The sequence below is a fragment of the Lutra lutra genome, chromosome 13, assembly GCF_902655055.1.
Source record: "Lutra lutra chromosome 13, mLutLut1.2, whole genome shotgun sequence".
NCBI classification, from domain to species: domain Eukaryota; kingdom Metazoa; phylum Chordata; class Mammalia; order Carnivora; family Mustelidae; genus Lutra; species Lutra lutra.
This window is the reverse complement of record NC_062290.1, coordinates 88819700-88838937: the sequence shown is the minus strand read 5'-3', so window position 1 is coordinate 88838937 and position 19238 is coordinate 88819700. Positions and strand designations below refer to the sequence as shown.

Sequence of the window (19238 nt, the reverse complement as noted above, 5' to 3'; positions counted from 1 at the left end):
AATACCAATGCTCATTGCAAAGAACACATGATTTATTAAAGACAACTTGTGATCAACAGCATTGATTCAAGGAATAAAACTGATGAAAAGAACAAAAGCAGACTCACATTCTGAGCCCGGAGTGAGACCTGCTGAGCTCATACAGCCCAATCTCTAAGTGTCCAAAGTCCTGGGGGCAGCTTCCCAATGGGGAAGCCTCAGGCACTCTGGCTCTCGGGTGCCTCCCTGGAGAGTCTGGGGAGGGGTGATGACCAAGGGCCTGTCCTTTCCCCAGGCAGTATCCTACCGGGGAGCGCAGCCCAATCTGGACAGGATCCCTGTGCTCTTGACCTTCATCCCAAGGTCAAGGAGAGAGCACTGGACCTAAGCCTGCCAATGAGGCAAATCAGACGCAGTGGTTCAAGTAGTATGGCCCCAGGAGGGAAAGTAGAGGGACAGGCAAGAGGGAATGCATCAGGTATCCTGGGCAGAGTCTGCTGCATCCCAGGCTGGGGCCCAAGCCTCAGGCTGGGAAGGGGTCAAAGTCGGGACTGAACCACCAGCTGACAAGTTCTGGGAAGAGGCCAAGCCAGGCTGGTCGGAAGTGTGTCTCTGTGCCATGCTGGGGTCTTGCAGTCCGGAGGCCACACCAGCCCTCTCAACACCAGCCCTCCGGTATCCCTTACCTCCAGTTCCAGTATAGAGCTCACAGCCCTCCCAGCCAAGACCTGCTGGGAAATCAGGAAGGTCCCAGAGGCAGGGGGAGAGGATGCAGACTCTGATTTGGAAAGTCAGAAGACTATCTCCAACAGCTTTTTACCCTCCTGGCCCCACCCTTCACCTCCGAATCAAGCACTAGCCAGTCTGCAATAAATAACCAGGGGTCTGAATAAATAGTAAAAAATCTCCCAAACACTGTGTGTTGGGAGAGGAGGAGGCAAAAAGGCATGTGCACAACGTCCCAAGGTACAGCCTGGTATAGGAGCCACTTGGGGACAGCTCTTCCCGGCCCACAGACAAGCCTGGGTGGGCAGCACAAAGTCCTGGATGCCAGACTCAGGAAGGCTCTGGGGACAAAAGACCACTGGCCAGTCTGAAAGCCTGAGGACCCCTGCTACACTGCCCAGCCTTCCAGACCCAAGCCACCTGCTTCCTCACAGGAGGAGGAGGGGTTTGGTCAAAATAAGCCCACTCCTCCCATGGCCCAGGGGCAAGAGAAGCCGGCTGCTCCTGCTCAGAGCGCCCTGCCCCAAATCCTGGGGGCAGCCCACGTAGGTGCCCAGGGAAGAAGGGCCAGCAGCTCCCTCACCCTGCTTGGGGAAACATGCCTTTCCTGGCACTGGCAGGATCCACGGCTGTTAAGCTCAGCTACCCCTGGCCCAGAGAGGCTCCTGTCGGCAGCCCCCTGCCCTTCATGGGACTCACCGCCCTGGCGGGGACCTGGAAGCCATGGGAATGACTAGTCTTCCGAAGCACTTGGATCCCAACCCCTGGCACAGTACCACTTGTGCATCCTTTTCCTCTGGGAAACAAGGGCCTTTGGGGGGAATCTCTGGAAGATCCAGTTCTCCCTCATCTCCTTCCTCCAACCCTGGGCAGAAAGGAGGGCAAGGGGCCTTGTGGGCCATCATTTCTCAGCAGCTTTTGGTTTCCAAGACTTCTGTTGGGAGCAGATTCAGGGCCCTCTAGTGAGGCACTGACTCCCTCCCAGTCTGTGGGACCCAGGGGCTTAGGGCTGGGGATGGGATCATACCAAAGCTGACCCCAGGGGCTCTGCTCAGCCAGACTCTTCATTCTGTGTCTGGGGTTCATGGAATGGAGGGGAGGAGGGGTGAAGTGGCTGGGGATAAGGCACCCCAAGAGAGAAGGGCAGAGGGAAATGGAGAGAGGGGCAGACAGAGCCAGAGAGTCACACATACTCTGTGAAGGGAGGGAGACCGAGAAGAAAGACCTCGAGGGACCAAAGATACCCCCACCCCCCTCACACACAGTGACAGCCGCACACACAGGAGCAGCAGACACCTGGGGAATGAAGAGACACAGACACACCCACCCATGACTACGGACAGACACACACACTCGGTGGGAGCGGGACAGAGGGCGGGACCCGGGCCCGGTGGCTTCTTAGCTCCTTCACAGTGTCACCGTCCCCACGGAGAAGCCTAAGCACCAAGAACTAGAAGTGGTTTCTGGCTCACTTGCCCAGCACCTCCTGTAACCAGAGCCCAGAAGATCTGAGCAGGAGAGGAGGAAGGGAGCGGCAGAGCACAGGCAGGGGAGGACCCCTGCCAGCCCCCAGTGCCCCCAGTATGCCCTAGCCCCAAGAAACCACCTCGTGAGCTCCTGCCTTGCTCGGCAGCCTGGGCCAAAGGTCCCCCGGGTCGAAGAGCAGGGAGAGAGCCAGGGCTGGGTGGTTAGAAAGGAGCATGGCACAGTGTGCCCCCAGAGGGGCGCGGCCTAGGGTGAGGGCCAAATGAGGAGGCCTGGAGTGGGCCGGTCCTGCAGCTTCCCCTCGGGCTGGTTGGGATCCCAGAGGCTCCTGTGTGTCCTAGAAGCCACGGTACAGGGGTCGGTGTCTTCTCTCCCAAACCTGGGCCTCTTGCCAGCGGGCTACTTTGAGTCTTGAAGTTCCTTGGCTTTCTGGAGGATCTGGCAGACATCTGTGATGGGATAATCCTAGGTATGGGAAAGGTCAACAATGTGCCTCTGAAGTCAGTCACCCTTCACCACCTCTGCCACAGCCACGCCCCTCCCATGGGCCCTGTCACTGCCCTGGGCCCCCGGCCTCAGGGACAGGGACCACAGGCTACCAGAGCCGGCATTCTGCCCAAACCCCTGTGTAGAGTGAACACTACACCTGCTGCAGCCCTCACCAGCCCAACCCGATCAGCACCAGCCAGGATCACAGCCTCTTCCTTAGCACCAGGACCAATCCCCCCCACCATCTCTCTCCTGCCCTCAAACCCAAGCGCATTCGTAACGAGCCAGCTGAGAGCGGGCCGGACGTTGCTGGCACGCTAGTTCACGGGTCACCTCCTCTCTTACAGACCTGGCCAATCCAGCTACTGCACACCAACCCCAAGCCAGGTGTTGAAGAAAGTGAGGCCTGGAGAGGGGGTCACTTGGCTCAGGCATGGCAGCACGAAGACGTGGACCCACAGCTGTCTGCTTTGGCACCCAGGTTCTTAACCCTTATGTGCCCCGTCCTCCCCCAGGCCCGAGCACTCGCACCAACAAGCACTGCGATGGACCCGGGGCCATTGTGTCCCAGTTACGACAAAGCTCCGTAGAGCGTCTGGTCCAGGGATGCTGAGTCATTCACTCAAGACAACACCACACTCAAGCGGCAGAAGTGGGACTCAAACCTAGATCCAGACCAGATCCGCCCCCGCAGGGGTTTGGATGCTTATGTCCCGGCTTCCTGACCCCAGCCTGTCACAGCAGCTTGTCACCCACGGGCGTGGGTGGGTGCTTAGTAAGCACATGCCTCTCTCGGCCAAAGACAGAGCTCGCCGCACCAGATCCACTACCTGTAGGAGCCGCATGTTTATGGTAAAGTCCCCTTCTAGCAGCTGCTCCCGGATCAGTCTGAGGGAAAGAAGCAGAGAAGGTGCTGGAACCCTGGGCGGCCGAGTGCAGGCCCAGCGGGCCCCTTCCCACTCCCTCCTCCCAACCCGTGGTGGCTCACTCCTCCTGAAGACAGCCCCCGCCAACCCCTCTGCTGGCCGTCACACTCACACGAGCATGGCACAGCAGACCAGGAGGAGGAAGTCGAAACGGTTGTCGTCAGCGAAGAGGGAATCCCAGATACGGATGACGTCGGGCAGCAAGAACTCCTGGGACAGCAGCAGTGTCAGCCAGCGGAAGGCGAAGAACTGGGGCTTGATGTTCTGCTCTTGCTGGGGAGACACAGGCGTGGGGTGGGGTGCTCGGTTACCACGCGGTGCCATGTGGCCTATCACACCAGCCACATGTCCTGTGCGAGGCACACTGAGGGGGCAAAGGCACTGCGGTGCCTGGAGAGCCTCGGCCAGCTGAGGGGCAGCTGCTGCTTGCCGCCAGCCAGTGCTGCCAGATCTTCCAATTTGTCAAGAGAAGCCAGAAATCCAAGCTTTGATGTAAGCTCCCTAGAATTACAAGTGATTGCTCTAATTCTTTTTAAAATACGGTATGAATTAAAACCTTGGATTTAGTAGCAGACAGACCCATTATCGGGCACTTACTAAAAAGCCTGGGCTTGTGTTTAATAGCACGTGAAATAGATCATTTCACTTATTTCCGCTACACTACAGCCTTATAGGGCCATCATTCCCCAGAAAGATGAGCCTCTGGTCAGCCCCAGGGAATATTAACAGTAAAATTGTTACGGAAAGCAAAAACGTAATTCCATTTCTGTTTATGTGTATTTTTCTGTTCAAATGATTTTTGTTTATGTAGACTATCTCTTCACAAAACTGTTTTCTGAAATCAATAGGGAATGCCAGTCCAGTAACTTTTTAGATTATTTTTGATTTTTAAGAATGACATTCCTACATTTTTCTCAGAGGACTACCACCAGGCTAAAGGCATCCGGCACACGGTAAACAGCCTGCGCCGTGCCTGGCCCGTGACGGGCCCCTGCCTGCCTCCTCCTCACACCCAGCCTGCTAGTCTCCACGTCAACTGCTGCCTCAGTCTCCCAGTCGCGCCACAGCACCTGGGCCAGCGGTCCCCAGTGCAGTGGCCACTTTTCATCTCCAGACTCAAGCCAGACTTTGCCCGGGGCCTGGGGTGCTCAGGAGGCCTCTATCTGCACCCTTTCCCATCTGTCTGCTGTGGCCCAGGGGTCCTGGTGCCCCTCACCAGTTTCAGGTAGAGTTCCATGTCTTTGTCCTTCAAGGTGGAGTACACCTTTTCCATCTTGTAGGTGATGCCACACTGTGAGTCGTCCAGGCTTTTGATGAAGTTGTCCCGGATCTCAGCCATGAGGTTGGTGAAGCAGAAAAAGGTGTCTGCCTCGGCGTGCTCTGGGTGACAGGGGCAGGGGGAGGGCAGCTGCAAGGGAACTGATGCTCTCCCAAGTCCCACCCCAACTCTCACTCATAGGACAGCTTCCCCCGTTACCTCTGAGCCTCTCCGGGCCACCCACCCTCCCAGCTGGACTCGGGCCCTCCTCTCTCCTTGACCATGCTCCACCCCCCACACTAAGGACATCACGTCTTCTCACGTCTTCTGGCAACACTGTACTTTCACTTAGCAACTATCACATGCACTTCTGATGACATCTTCTCAATCGTTATTTAATTCCTTGTCAATCATTCAACTTCCTGTATATTAATCTCATCTCCTCTACCAGGATTTCAGTGAGAAATAGAGATCAGTATGCCTCCAACATTCTAGAAAACCTGAGCTGCAAAGGAACCCAGAGACCATCCAGGTGAACCCCTCACATGTGATGGAGGGCAGAGGGAGGCCCAGAGAAGGGAAGAGAGTTGCACAGCCTGATAAGGCCCGTCAGCCTGGCTCTCCTTGGTCCACTTTTCTAGGGAGATGCCGGAAGGATGGGGGCACCATGAGCCCTTTTACCTTTCCATTCGCTGTTGGGGTCAGTGGCAAAGGTATAGTAGAGGGGCCCCACGATCTCATTCATGCCCTGTACGTAAGCGATGCCAGGGTTGAGCTTGGCATAGATGAACAGGATGCGCTCCACCACCTCCCAGTGGGCCTCACAGCCGTTGGGCAGCACCTCGTACTCATTCAGGGAGGATGGCGCAGAGTTCTTGTGCGGGGAGCTCATCTGTGGGAGGAGAGGACCCAGGAAGGCAGGTGGCATTACAGGTAATGTGTTCAGATATGTTTACCCTTCAGCCTAGACCCAACTTCCAGCTTATGGGGAACACAGAGCAAAGCAGAATGTGTCCAATACCATGAGCAGAAGCAAGCAGACAAATCCAGAATGTGGGACATTGTGCACGACGGCTGGACTAAAGGCTAATTTATGGTGATAAAAGCTACAACACTTGCCTCTGAGGTGAGGGCGTACTGACTGGCAAGGGACACTAAGGAACATTCTAGATGATGGAAATGTTCAGTGTCTTGACTGGGTTGGCAGCACAAGATATGGACATAAGAAAAAGTTCACCCAGCCGTACACTCCAGACCTGGCATTTTATTGCATGGAAGTTATACTTTACTTTTTCTTTCTTTCTTTCTTTCTTTCTTTCTTTCTTTCTTTTTTTTTTTTTTTTTAAGATTTTATTTATTTGTCAGAGAGAGAGAGGGAGAGGGAGCAAGCACAGGCAGACAGAATGGCAGGCAGAGGCAGAGGGAGAAGCAGGCTCCCTGATGAGCAAGGAGCCTGATGTGGGACTCGATCCCAGGACGCTGGGATCATGACCTGAGCCAAAGGCAGCTGCTTAACCAACTGAGCCACCCAGGCGTCCCTACTTTTTCTTTCTTTTAAGATCTTATTTATTTGAGAGAGAATGAAAGCAATCACAGAGGGAGAGGGATCACAGAGGAGAAGGAAAAGCCGACTCACTGCTGAGCAGGGAGCCCAATGCCCGGCTCGATCCCAGGACCTGGAGATCAGGACCTGAGCCAAAGGCAGACGCTTCACCGACTGAGCCACCCAGGTGCCCCATATTTTACTTTTTAAAAAAATCTTTAGGGGCGCCTGGGTGGCTCAGTGGGTTAAGCCTCTGCCTTCGGCTCGGGTCATAATCCCAGGGTCCTGGGATCGAGCCCCGCATCGGGCTCTCTGCTCAGCGGGGAGCCTGCTTCCCTACCTCTCTCTGCCTGCCTCTCTACCTACTTGTGATCTCTGTCTGTCAAGTGAATAAATAAATCTTGGGGAAAAAAAAAATCTTTAAACAGGAGCACTTGGGTGGCTCAGTCAGTTAAGCATACAGCTCTGGATTTCAGCTCAGGTCATGATCTCGGGGTCCTAGAGCTGAGGCCTGTATCAGTTGTGGGTCAGACTCCCTGCATAGTGGAGAGTCTACTTGTCTCCCTCTCCTGTGCTTCTCTTCCCACTGGCTCACGTGCATGCAGACACTCTCTCTCTCTAAAATAAATTAAAAATAACAACAACAACAATAAGAACCAACCTTTAAACAACAGACAACTGGCCCAGATTCTTCAGAAAGTCAAATACTACACCTGGGGGGACAGTGGAGGCCGCCCCAGATCACAAGACTACAGAAACATAACATCTCCATGCAACATATACACCTTGACTGGGTCCTGGCTAGGAGTCAAACAATAAAAATATTCTCAGCACCATGGAGGACACCTGACCATGGCCTGGATACTGGGTGTTGTGTGGAATTATTAATTTTCATAGATGTGACGGTGGTTAAGAAGGAGGAGGTGCTCGCTCCCAGGAGATGCCTGCTGAAATACCTGGGGGGCGAGGGTCAGGCCATATGCAACTTACTCTATGCAGAATATACCCACAAGTTCAGCAGGAAGTTAACAACTGTTGAATTCAGGTGCAAAGTACTGTACTCTTCTTTCAACTTCTCTACAAGTTTCAGATTTTCTCTCTCTTTTTTTTTTTTAAGTTTCATTCATTTAAATCATCTCTACATCCAAGGAGGGACTCGAATTCACAACCCCGAGATTGAGAGTCCCATGTTCTACTGGCTGAGCCAGCCAGGCGCTCCTCAGATTCTCCATTAAGAAAAAGTTAGAGGGGAGCCTGGGTGGCTCAGGAGGTCAAGCATCCAACTCTTGGTTTCGACTCAGGTCATGATCTCAGGGTGGTGGGTTCCGGCCCCACACCAGGCTCCATGCTAAGCAGGGAGTCGGCTTGAGATTCTCTTCCTCTTCCTCTGCAAGTTCCCTGAGTGCACACGCACAGTCCCTCTCTCTCACTCTCTCTCTCTAACAAAAAAGAAAAGAAAAGAAAAGAAAAAGTTGGGCAATAAGTAGAAGAGGATCCCTGCTCCAGGGGGCCGTTCGTGAAGCAGGGCAGAGGTCTCCAACAGCAGGTGCCAACAGGAGCCTCAGGTGCTCTGTGAGGAGTCAGGTGCCGGGGTTCCCAGGGTGAGAGAGCTACAAGCCAGTGCGGGCAGGGACAGCGTATGGAGCTGTCCCCAAAGCACGGGGTCCCGAAGACCAAGTCCCTCTCCATCATATGCACGTGCATCCACGTGCGCTCATACACACATCGCTAACATTTCCTGAGTTTGCCGAGTGCAAGACGGCACTCTACAAGCCATCAAATCCTCTGTACAATCAACGGTATCTGCTCAACGTTATTTTCACAATGAGGAAACTGAGGCTCAGAAATGTTAGGTCACTCGGGGCGCCTGGGTGGCTCCATTGGCGAAGCATCTGCCTTCGGCTCAGGTCATGATCTCTGGGTCCTGGATTAAGTCCCAAATCAGGCTCCCTGCTCAGTGAGGAGTCTGCTTCTCCCTCTCTCTCTGCCCTTCCCCCTGCTCGTGCTCTCTAATAAATAAACAAACAAACAAACAGATGTTGGGTTACTCATCCACTGCTCGCATTACATGACAGCACCCGGAGTGGCTGATCCCAGGGCCCGGAGCCGAGACCTCGGAGAAGTGCTTTCCAGCCTTCCAAAAATCTACAGAGCCACAAGCTCATTTCAACCTCTGGCCAGTTTAAAAGCCAGGAGGATGGAAATGATTATGTCCAGTTTATAGAAGAGGAGACGGAAGCCCAGGAAGGTCACTTGGTATTACTGTCCCAAAGTTAGAGGGATACTCAACTAAACTGTCCAACCACAGGCCTCGAGGTCCAAGGATGAAGCTTCTGGTCAGGTTCTCTGCCACGAGGACCAGACTGGAACCTAAAGTGGGTAAGACCTTGGCTCTCAAACCCCAATTACTATAGTGAAATGAAGGAAGTCAGATCCCCACCTTGCCCTATAGCCAAGACATCAGCAGTGAGTAAGAGGGTCACCCACAAAACCAAGCATTCTGTCTCCCCAATGGGGGACGCTGGGATCAGTTGTAACTGCCCTTGTCACCTCTGTAGCAGAAAATGGCTGCTCTCCTAGAGACACAGAGACCTCATCAGTCATTCTACTTGGGAGGCCAAAAGCTTCTGAAATATTATCTGTCACTAGCTTGTTGGAGATTACAGAGAAGGGTTTTTCCACTGTTGGAGGACAATGAAAAATTTTGAGGAACAATTTGGGAGTTCCACGTAACAAAGCACAGGTGTAAATTAAAGAACAAGGTACTATGCTTCATCTAGCTACAAGCAACTTTCCACGTAACAAAGCACAGGTGTAAATTAAAGAACAAGGTACTATGCTTCATCTAGCTACAAGCAACTTCTCAGAGTTACAGAATCTGCTAGAAGAACGGGATTCAAACACTCAGCATGACTTGGCCAGAACAAGTCCTATTAATTCTAGCTCCTGGAACAGCTGGCTGGCTCAGTGAGCAGAGCACACGATTCTTGATCTCAGGGATGTAAATCTGAACACCACATTGGGTATAGACACGACTTAAAAAAAATAAGATCTTAAAAAGAAAAATTCTAGCTCCTAAGTCTCTCAGCTCTACCCCACCCCCCCATTCTACCCTGGCCCTCACACGCCTTTGCCTGGACAATGCAGCTGCCTCCCAACCTCCTTTCCTACCCCTCCCATCAATACCCCCGTGGGGCCCACAGCAGTCCTTTACAGAGGGAGACCCGAATCATGTCACTGGCCTGCCAGGAATGCTGCAAGGCTCCCCAGGCCTCAGGACCAAGGCCCCAGGCAGCCGCGACACCACTGATCTTGCCGGCATCCTCCAGCAGCCCTGCCTCTAGCCAGGCTGGACACCCCCAGTCCCTGAACACACCACGGCTCTCTCCTGCCTGAAGCCTATGTATGCCCTCCTCTCCTCCTGGAATGAGCTTTCCTCCTAGTTCTTGGGTGCTCAGCTTAAATGTCACCTCCTCAGAGAAGTCTTGGCCAGGCCAGGGCAGGTCAGCTCCCCACCGCCATCACTGCTCCCACCACACTTTCCCCATCAACATGCAATTACTTTTTCAAGAGCCATGTCCTCTGCTGCTCCTTCACTGCACAGCAGGGCCCTCCCCCGGGACCCCTGACACCCAGCTTTGGACACCTGACGTGCACAAGGAACCCCAGAGGCAGACCTGGCAGGACCAAATTACCCAAAGTTCTCTCTGGGTAACTGTCAGGGCAGATGGTTACAGGCCCGATGGCCAGTGGCCAGGGCTCCAAGGGAAGCACGGAGGAAAAGGTCCCTGGGGCCCCCAGGTTGGCTCTCACGTTTGTGACTCCACTGCGGCTCCGGGCCACTGTCTGGGATTTCAGTGTTGTCTGCTCCACCCGCTTTCGAAGGGTCTCGAACTCATTCTGGGGGTCCAGGATAAGGAGGCAGGGGTACTCGGTGGCTCTCTGGAAGAAAGATATGTCTGGGCACAACCTCCTGTCGAGAGGAAACAGGAGAGTTCTGTTACTCAGGGTGGAGGTTTAGGGCATCCCATCAGCGCCCCACTGTAGGGTGCGCCAGTATCCCAAAAGGCATTTTTTATGTGTTTTTAAAAAACAACATTTTAGGGGCGCCTGGGTGGCTCAGTGAGTTAAGCCTCTGCCTTTGGCTCAGGTCAAGATCTCAGGGTCCTGGGATCGAGCCCCACGTTGGGCTCTCTGCTCAGCGGGGAGCCTGCTTCTCCCTCTCTCTGCCTGCCTCTCTGCCTACCTGTGATCTCTCTCTCTCTGTCAAATAAATAAATAAAATCTTAAAAAAAAAAAAAAAGAAAAACCCAGATTTAAAAAAAAAAAAACCAACATATTATTTTTAAAAGTTTAGTTTATAAAGAGCAAGACACGTATTATATATATATATATATACACACACACAAGTATACCCATAATCTTATGTGTTATTTGTAAATAGATACACACACATATAAACTTTTAGGGGTCCTTACGGTCTTCTAATCCAACTTTTTTTTTTCTTTTCCTTTTTTTGGTGGGCAGCAAAGCAAGATTTATTGAGCAACAGCAAAGTGATAGTACAAAGCTCCCGAGAAGGGAGGGGATGCAAGAGGGCTGCCCTCCAACTCTTCTCTTAAACCACAAACATCTCTCCATGTCAAAAATATGTATCTAGGGATGCCTCGGTGGCTCAAGCAGTTAAGCATCTGCCTTCGGCTCAGGTCACGACCCCAGGGTCCTGGGATGAAGGTCCACATTGGGCTCCCTGCTCATCAGGGATCCTGCTTCTCCCTCGGCCTGCCGCTCCCCCTGCTTGTGTGCGGGTAGCACACACTCGCTCTCTCTCTCTCTGACAAAACAATAAATAAAATCTTTAAAAATATACATTTATCCAATATGCCAGGGTGTTAGATGTAGTGTGGTTTAAAATAGTGATGTTGCGCGTGGTACAACAGGACAGCATATACAGCTGACACAGGAAGATGTCCAACGCGAGGGAGGGAACAAATCAAGGTGGGAGATAGTTTCTAGAATGTGACAGAGTTGGTTTTGTTTTGCTTCTGGTCTGACTGAGGAATCACCGACACACAGCGCCATGTGAGTTTAAGGCACCAGGTTTTTCTCGTGTCTGTGAGACAGCAGAAGCACATTTTTCCAGACTTCTCACATACAGCACATTGCAAACCTGCTCTCCAGAAACCTGCTCAACGTGCTACAGTCGCTACCAGCATGAGACTGAATCAATTTCTCTAGAACCGGGTTCAAGATGTGGTTGGTTAAGACACCTTCTGGACAGAGGATGCCCCAACACCAGCCCCAGAATGCAGGAGACGAACCCCATGCATCCTGGAGGAGCCGCGCTGGGCTGGGTATCCAGCTGGGGCCTTCTGAAGACAGGCCTGGGCCAAATGAGCAGAGACAGAGGAGCAGCACCCAGGGTGGCAAGGGCCTGGAGACTCAGCTAACACCCGCTGAAGGCGGAACTGAAACCAGGCAAACAGACTCCAGAACTCTAGTTCCAACCACTCAGCCCCACTGCAGATAAGGCTCCCTTCCCGCTCCTCACACAGCCTTGTGGGAGATCCCACCCACTTCCAGACCCGCCAACCCCACAGGACAGCACAAGTGTGTTTCCACATTTCTCTGCCAAGTGGAAAAGCACACCCACGTACACGCTGTAGCTCACCACTTTTCATAAAACACACACCTGACCCCGTCACTCCTACGCTTAAGACCTTTGCACAATTGCCCCATGTCTTCCGGATCAAGTCCGAGGTCCAACCCCCGCCTTCCTCTAGTGTGGCTTCAAGCACGCTGGCCTTCACACTGCTCCTCGAATGTGCTTCTGTGCGCTTTCCAGGGCCTTCCTACAGGCAGCTCTTCCCAGCCACGACCTTTCCCTTCCTCATCCCCCAAAGTCTATCACTCCCAAGACCTCAGCCAAGGCTTCCTCCAAGCTCTAAAAAGCGCCCTGAACTCTCCTCTCAGAGCATTTACCACAAATGCTAATTACTTGGAAGATGTCTTACTGAAAGACTATCTTCCCATCCTCCCCACCAGGTTCTAAGCTCCTAAGAAGGGCTATGTCTGTCGACTCCAAGCTCAACGCAGAGCTTGGCGTGGAGCCTGCCATAAAGCAGGGCCTCAGTATCTGCTGCCGGAATCATGGGATGAACCATCCGTACACGCCTGGGGCACCAACGCCACTAAGGCAGGGCAAGAGGAGCGTCAGGCACTCACCTCGCTTGCCAGCCCCATTCACAGGCCGACATCGCTGGGGCCTGGACCCACCTACTGGATGACCCACTAGTTCCTCAAACACCCACCTGTGGGCATGGGCTGGAAAGCACAGGACTGGGAAACTCCCCAACATTCCCATGCGCCAGCTCCTGACCGCCAGGGCCCCACTTACCGGACATCTTTGTCGATCTGCAGCAGCACCTCGTTGTCTTTGAAGTAAGTGTTCCACCGGCTGTCAGGACTAGGGTTGAGCGGCTGTGGGGAGAGAATCAGCTGCTCTGTTCTAGGTCCGACTAGGATGTCAGCCGACAGACTCCAGTCTGGGGGCCAGAGCAGAGGCCCCAAACCAACAATCCCACCAGGGGCCCCGCTGAGGCTCTGAGACAGCCTGTGAGCCAGACGGGGAGCCTCCCACATCACATTCTAACTCCAAGCAGAGCCCCGCAGTCTGTCCCAACGACATCCCTGCTGGCCAGGGAGCGTCCCTTCTGTCTGTGGCTGCCGTTCTCAAACGCTGCCTACGCCAGGCGCTGCTGAATGCTTGCTGAATGAATGCACGTTGTATCATTAGGTCTCTTGCAATGTGACTCATCGATACTTTGAATCGCCCATCCTAATCCTTGGAGCATGAGCCTGGGTCCATCCATGCTCACTTCCTGCACATGGGGAGGGGCTCAGTATTTGAGGAGAGAATGAGGCTTCCTCTTGGCCACAGGAACATAGTCTATCCTCACTCCTGCCTGCTCTTTCTTCAACTATAAAATCAAAACCTTCCCCACGGAACAGAGGTGGGGTGGAAAGGAGACAGTGCCGACACGAGGATGGGGCTCAGTGCTACGACGCCTTCGGAGCCCAAGATATGACTTAACATTCCCTACTGGGTCCAGTGCCTGGGAAATAGAAATGAGAGACAACAGCTTTCATGGGCAGAGTGGCCCCACACAGAAAGGAAGTACTTAATAGGCCAAGAGGGGGCCCAGATTGGCTCCACCTGTCCTCCGGGGCTGGGGGAACTTGCCAGCTCCAAAGCCTGCATCCCTCCCTACTCTGTAGCCTCGGTCCCTGCTGTCACCCTTACTCACATGGTCCTCAAAGGTCACATCCTCCCTGGACACACCCATGTTGGCCTTGGCAATGCCAGGCTGAATAATCATTTCTCTCAGGAACTGAGAATATAGCTCCCTGTGGAAGAGAAGAGGAGACACAGATGATCCCAAAGGTCCCATCCTGGGAGCATGGACCAAAGAACAGCAACAGGAGGCAAGACCCGTGGTCTGACACAAAGGGCCTCCCATCATCCCCCTCTCCCACGGTCTCACCTCTGCTTGGCCAGGATGGAGGTCCATGAGGCTCTTTCCAAGGGGAGGTAGTTCAAGAGAATCTGCACAGAGGGAGAGGAATAAAGCTCTGGCGACTCTCCAGCTCAATCCCCGACAGTACATGGAGGTGGACTGGCCTCACGGAAAATGCCTAATAAAGCCCAGAGCAGACCAGACGGGCTGAAACCCACGAATGGAGGTGTGGACTAGGGTAGCCTTCCCTTTGCCTCCACTGACTCCCTCCTCCTTGACCCCAAACCAGCCCTTTCCGCTGCTTTTCTTCACACAGACTTCCAAATGATAATAAAATGTGGTGCTCAAAGAGGCTAGAAACCCAGGCACTGGGCTTTGGCTCCCACCTCAGCTAAGAGCCGTGGGCAAAGCATGGCCTTTTTTTGTCCCATGAAGCATCACTTCCGTTTCTCTGTATGAACCAGGAAGGAGAGGGCTTCTCTGGCAATACAAAGCGTTCCATCCCCAAGGGGATCCTGGAGGGGATGCCAAGAACAGAAAACCCCCAACTTCCCAGAAAAGTTTCCTCGAACAAGCAAGGAAAGGCGCAGAACAAGAAGAAGGGGCTGGGGTGGGGATAGCCCATGCAGGAACCCAAGGACTCTCGGCAGAGCAGACGCCCCAGCCCAGGCACACCCACCTTCCAGCAGAGGCACCGCAGTCCGCCCTCACAGGGGATGCCTGTGGACACAGCAGGCAAGAGTCACGCCCCAGGCCAGAGTCCCCGGACCCCCGGCCCTCCACCTCAGAGCTAGCTGGCAGGAAATGGAATGCGCAAGAAGTACTTCTTCCAGGTTCATTTTCTGTCAGAAAGATGACTGAACTGGATGCTAATCCTGCGTATTTCTCTCCGTGACCCCAGCCCAGCACTCCCTCTGTGTGGAATGTTCTTTTGAGGATAACACCTTCTCATTCTCGGTTTTGCTTCCTCGGAGCAGCGTTTACCCACCACCATCTCTTCCCAATTAAAGTCAGATCTCTCGTTACAAGCGATAATGGTTCCGTGACTTCTCCTTCACAGTGTCCATCACAATCAGGACTGTGTAACACAGTTTGTGTATTAAAAAAATTTTTTTAAAGATTTTATTTATTTATTTGACAGAAAGAGATTACAAGCAGGCAGAGAGGCAGGCAGAGAGAGAGGAGGAAGCAGGCTCCCCGCTGAGCAGAGAGCCCGATGTGGGGCTCGATCCCAGGACTCTGAGATCATGACCCGAGCCGAAGGCAGAGGCTTTAACCCACTGAGCCACCCAGGCGCCCCAAGTTTGTGTATTTATTTAGCATCTATAACCCTGAGCACTGGGCAAGCCCCAGAAAGACGAAAGCCAAATGCGTCCTACAGTCCCTTTCTCTAGCATGGGACACAGCACACAGAAGGCAAACCATAAATACTTGTGGAACACAAATTAAGCTATAAATGGTAAGTGCTTTGTGCCTTATGCCCACTGCTTCACTTAACCCTCATTATAACTCTAGTAAATAGGCAAGATTAGCATCATTGTCCTCATCTTCCAAATAAGGAAACCAATCCTTAACACAGAGCAATCAGGGACTCAAACACGGGTGTGTCTGAATCCTACAGCCCAAACTCCACAGCTCCCGCAGAATGGCTCCCCCAAGGCCTGGAAGAGTCTCCAGCTCAGTACACACCCCCAGACCCCCTCAAGGTCTTCAGGGTCTAAATACCACCCGTGAACAAAAAAACAAACTCCTGCGGCAAGACTGTGAGGAAGTTCACTAAAGCAGCTGCTGCTTCCAGACCCCCAACACCGCGAACAGGAGCTAATGCCTCCACCTCAGAATCCGCACGGGGAGAACAGCAACTCAAGAATTCCTCGCTGACCAAGACACAAGGGCCAAGCAGTAACAAGAACCTGCACAGAACACCTTAGGGTATTTTAAAAGATAAGCAGAAATCTCTGTGTTGGCAGGGTAACCAGGCCCGGGAGGGCAAAGTCAAACATCACTGAAGTTCGGCTCCTAGAGTCAGGATCTCAAGGCCTTAACCAAAGTTCACGATCGCCTGACTCGGCTTTGATCCCCGAGCCTGGGAGAGAACCAGGAACCACTCTGCCGCTAACCAAATTCTACAACACAGGAAGTTGTCTGAGGAGTGAGGAAGACACTGCAGCAGCTCCAGCCTCCCGCTCCAGCCTCCCAGACCCCCTCTCCAGTGACTCTCGGCAAGCAGCAAGCACCACTTAAACACCAGGAAACATCCAGGCCCACAGACATGTCCTTGGTGGTTAGGGTTGTCAAGAGCTGTTTCAGAGTCACAGAATCTGGCAAAGTCCCCAGGAGGCATCCTGGCCCCCAGAACTGCCCGGGTGTGGCCTTGCGGGCTGTCTCCTCCATTCCAACCACACAGCGTTGCTCTAGGAAAACTCTGAACCTGGAGGAACCGCCGCTTACCACTAAAACTGAGTTCCCGAAGCTTTTCCAAGGCGATGGTGGGCTCCTTCAGGACATCGTGGAAATCTGCAATCCTAGAAGGCGGGATGGGGAGGCAGGTGAAGCACACCCAAACCCCACAGTGACAGACTTAGTGATCACTCCTGAAGCCCAGAGCTCTCGTATCACCAGTCTTCAACCCGTTCCCCCTGTCCCTTCAGGACAGAAAGACAGCAAAGCTGTCAAGGTCCTGGCCAAAGGCATCTTTGGGGAATGACAGAACTACAGATCACTCCTTCCTTCAAACCCAGAAACATAGAGGTATTCTTGTCTGTCTAGAGGTTCTCAAGCAAACATCATGAAATCAGACACAATTCTAATATTTAGTGAGCATTTATTGGGCACTTCCTGCTGGGGGGCCCAGCCCACAGGGCCACTATCTGAACTCAAGGAACCCTAGGAACCAGGAGTAACATGATCCCTAGACAACGGGCCTGTGTAATCCGCACGCAGCTCTCCAGGCTCAAAAATATAACCATTAGAAGACTTCTGGGCTAACCCGCAGGCAAGGACAAAAGGTTTAAAGAACAAGTGGCGGAGGAAAATTGAAGAGTGAGCAAAATTTGGCCGGTGCTGAGGGATTTGGCCTGGGGGAGGGGAGCCTGGAGAATCCAGGTTCTCCAGCATGTCTTGTTAGAAACGGGCCAGCGGGGGACAGGGAGCATTCAGAGGGGAGGGTGCTGGGACGCGGGGGGGAACGACAAAAACGGGGGTGGGGTTGGGGAGCTGGGGAACCGGGCTTCGAGGCCTTGGATGAGGAAGACACGAGGGGAAGAGAGAAACCCGGGGTCCAGGATGAGGGAGAGAAATGGGGTGACAGCGGGGAGCAGAAGAAGTGCCTCCGCTCCGTGCCCTCTCAGGCCCACAGGCAATGAGGTTGGAAAGTGGGCGCCCGAGACCCTCTACCGCGAGGGGGGCTCCCGGATTCCTGGCCGTGCCTGCGCCCCCCTCTGCAAAGCAGAGGGGGCGGCCTGACCGGGAGTGGTGTGGCTGGGTCGGCCCCCGTGGCCCTTACCTGCTCTTGTGCAGACTCGACATGGCGTTGACTTCCGGATCCCCCCGCTGCCTCCGCCGCCGCCACCGCCACCGCCGCCGCCGCCCCCTGGGGACGCGGGGCTGTTTGCAAAGGCCTCCGACCGGAAACGCAGCCGCGAGAGCTTGCGTTCCGTCTCGCCCCGCCCCCTCTGCCCGGCCCCGCCCCGCTCACGTGCCGCCCCTGCCCCCGCCCCCACCCGTCTCGCGGGTCTCACCGCCCAAGTTAAGGACGCGCCGGTGACCGCGCGAACTGTGTTCCCGAGGCCTATTCTTTGCGCTTTCCTGGGCCTCCGTTTCCATCTCTGCAGTGCACTTGTCACCCTGTCCTCTTCCTTACCCGGTCCTCGGCGGCCGTAAACTGGCGTCCTTGTTTCGGGAATGTGGACCTTCCCTGCTGAACGACACAGGCCTCCAGGCTGGTCTTTTCACGGCTGAGTCCTGCACGCCTGTGACAGCAGTGCCCGCGCCGAGCCGAGGGCTCCATGGCTGTGGTTCGGTGACTACGGGATGGATGAGCACGCCGGTAGTTCAGTGTTTCCTTGGCTTTCGGAGTTGAACGTGAAACTCAGCATACCAGAACACGAGAAAAAGCCAAGATTTCAGGATCCTTCCGAGGAAAGATAGTTGCCAGCCTTACAATGATTTTCTCTATACCTAGGGGCTCATATGTGCATATGTCCTTTTTTTTTTTTTTTTAATTTATCCACTGATGGGTGAAAACTTTATCACCGGGCTGGGGAACCTCAAACCCGCCCTCCAGCTCTGAGGAATTTTCCGCTCCCGTGAAGCCCACACACAGATATCTGTCCCTTTATTTGTCGACCCCACAGTTCTGCACCCACTTGTGTGGTAGATACAGAGCTAAATGTTTCTGTAGAATACGAAGATTAAGTTCTTGTATGAAATACAAGAAATAAATAAATGTTGTCATAATTGCACAACAGTAAAAGAATATGTTTCCAGATAAAAAGAGTATCAGTCAGCCCTTTAAAATGTTAGTTAGGAAGACAGGGAAAAACACAAATGGTATGTTAAGAGAATTACTGACAGTTGGCTATCATTAAAAAAAATAAAGCCCTATTTCTATCTCACATCTGACAGAAAAATAAATTCTAGATGAATTACAGCTCTGCAAGGGGAAAATCTATGGGATTAGAAGAAATATATAGAAAAATGTTCATAATCTTAGGGAATGAAGACACAAGATCCAGAAGCCATGAAAGATAAGACATAAATAACCACATAAAATTTAAAATCTCTATGTGGAAAAGTAAAAGATAAACATCCATAGGTGAAAACATATGCACCCTTTGTGATAAAAATGTGAATCTTCCTAACATATATGGAGTTTGCTTTTTAAAGATTTTATTTATTTATTTGACAAAGAGAGAGTACAATCAAGGGGAGTGGCAGGCAGAAGGGGAAGGGAGCCTGATGCAGGACTAGATCCCAGCACCCTGGGATCATCACCTGAGCCAAAGGCAGTCGCTCAATCAGCTGAGCCACCCAGGTATCCCAGTCTATTGGAATTTTAAATAGTGGGGTCCAGAAAGCTGCTCTGAGGTGACATGTAAAGAACCTTCGGAAGGTGGTGATAACCAGACACTTCAATGAAGAAATAACAATGTTTCACCAAAGCCTGAAATGACATTAAATTGGGCTTACACTGAGATGAGAATGAATTAAACAACAATCTTCTGCCTCTTGAGTGGGTGAAAGTAATCAATATTTATTGTACCCACCATCACTAGGCTGTGGAAGAATAGACCTCTCTGGAAGCAGCTTTTTAT

The 19238-nt window shown here is 52.9% G+C and overlaps 1 protein-coding gene across 2 annotated transcripts; it reads right to left on the bottom strand.

Annotated features, from left to right (window-relative positions):
- Positions 1-11: 11 nt before the first annotated feature.
- TBC1D13 (TBC1 domain family member 13) lies at positions 12-17581 on the bottom strand. Of its 2 annotated transcripts, XM_047698659.1 has the most exons (12): positions 17429-17581; positions 16375-16448; positions 14603-14643; positions 13951-14012; positions 13714-13813; positions 12804-12886; positions 10220-10379; positions 5545-5755; positions 4822-4985; positions 3718-3878; positions 3510-3567; positions 12-2655 (listed from the first exon to the last, which is right to left on the bottom strand). In XM_047698659.1, the coding sequence occupies exons 1-12, from the start codon at positions 17449-17451 to the stop codon at positions 2590-2592; spliced, it is 1203 nt and encodes a 400-aa protein (XP_047554615.1). In that variant the 5' UTR covers positions 17452-17581; the 3' UTR covers positions 12-2589. The 2 variants fall into 2 exon arrangements, with proteins under 2 accessions (XP_047554615.1, XP_047554616.1); XM_047698660.1 differs by lacking the exon at positions 14603-14643 and having other exon boundaries at positions 17429-17507.
- Positions 17582-19238: the final 1657 nt, after the last annotated feature.

Coding starts and splice junctions, on each gene's coding strand:
- TBC1D13 (XM_047698659.1), bottom strand. CDS start 17,451: ATGTCGAGTCTGCACAAGAGCAG. Junction 5,756..10,219: donor GCCGCAGTGGAGTCACAAAC/GTGAGAGCCAAC, acceptor CTCCTCCCACAG/ATGAGCTCCCCGCACAAGAA. Junction 3,879..4,821: donor TGGAACTCTACCTGAAACTG/GTGAGGGGCACC, acceptor GTGTCTCCCCAG/CAAGAGCAGAACATCAAGCC.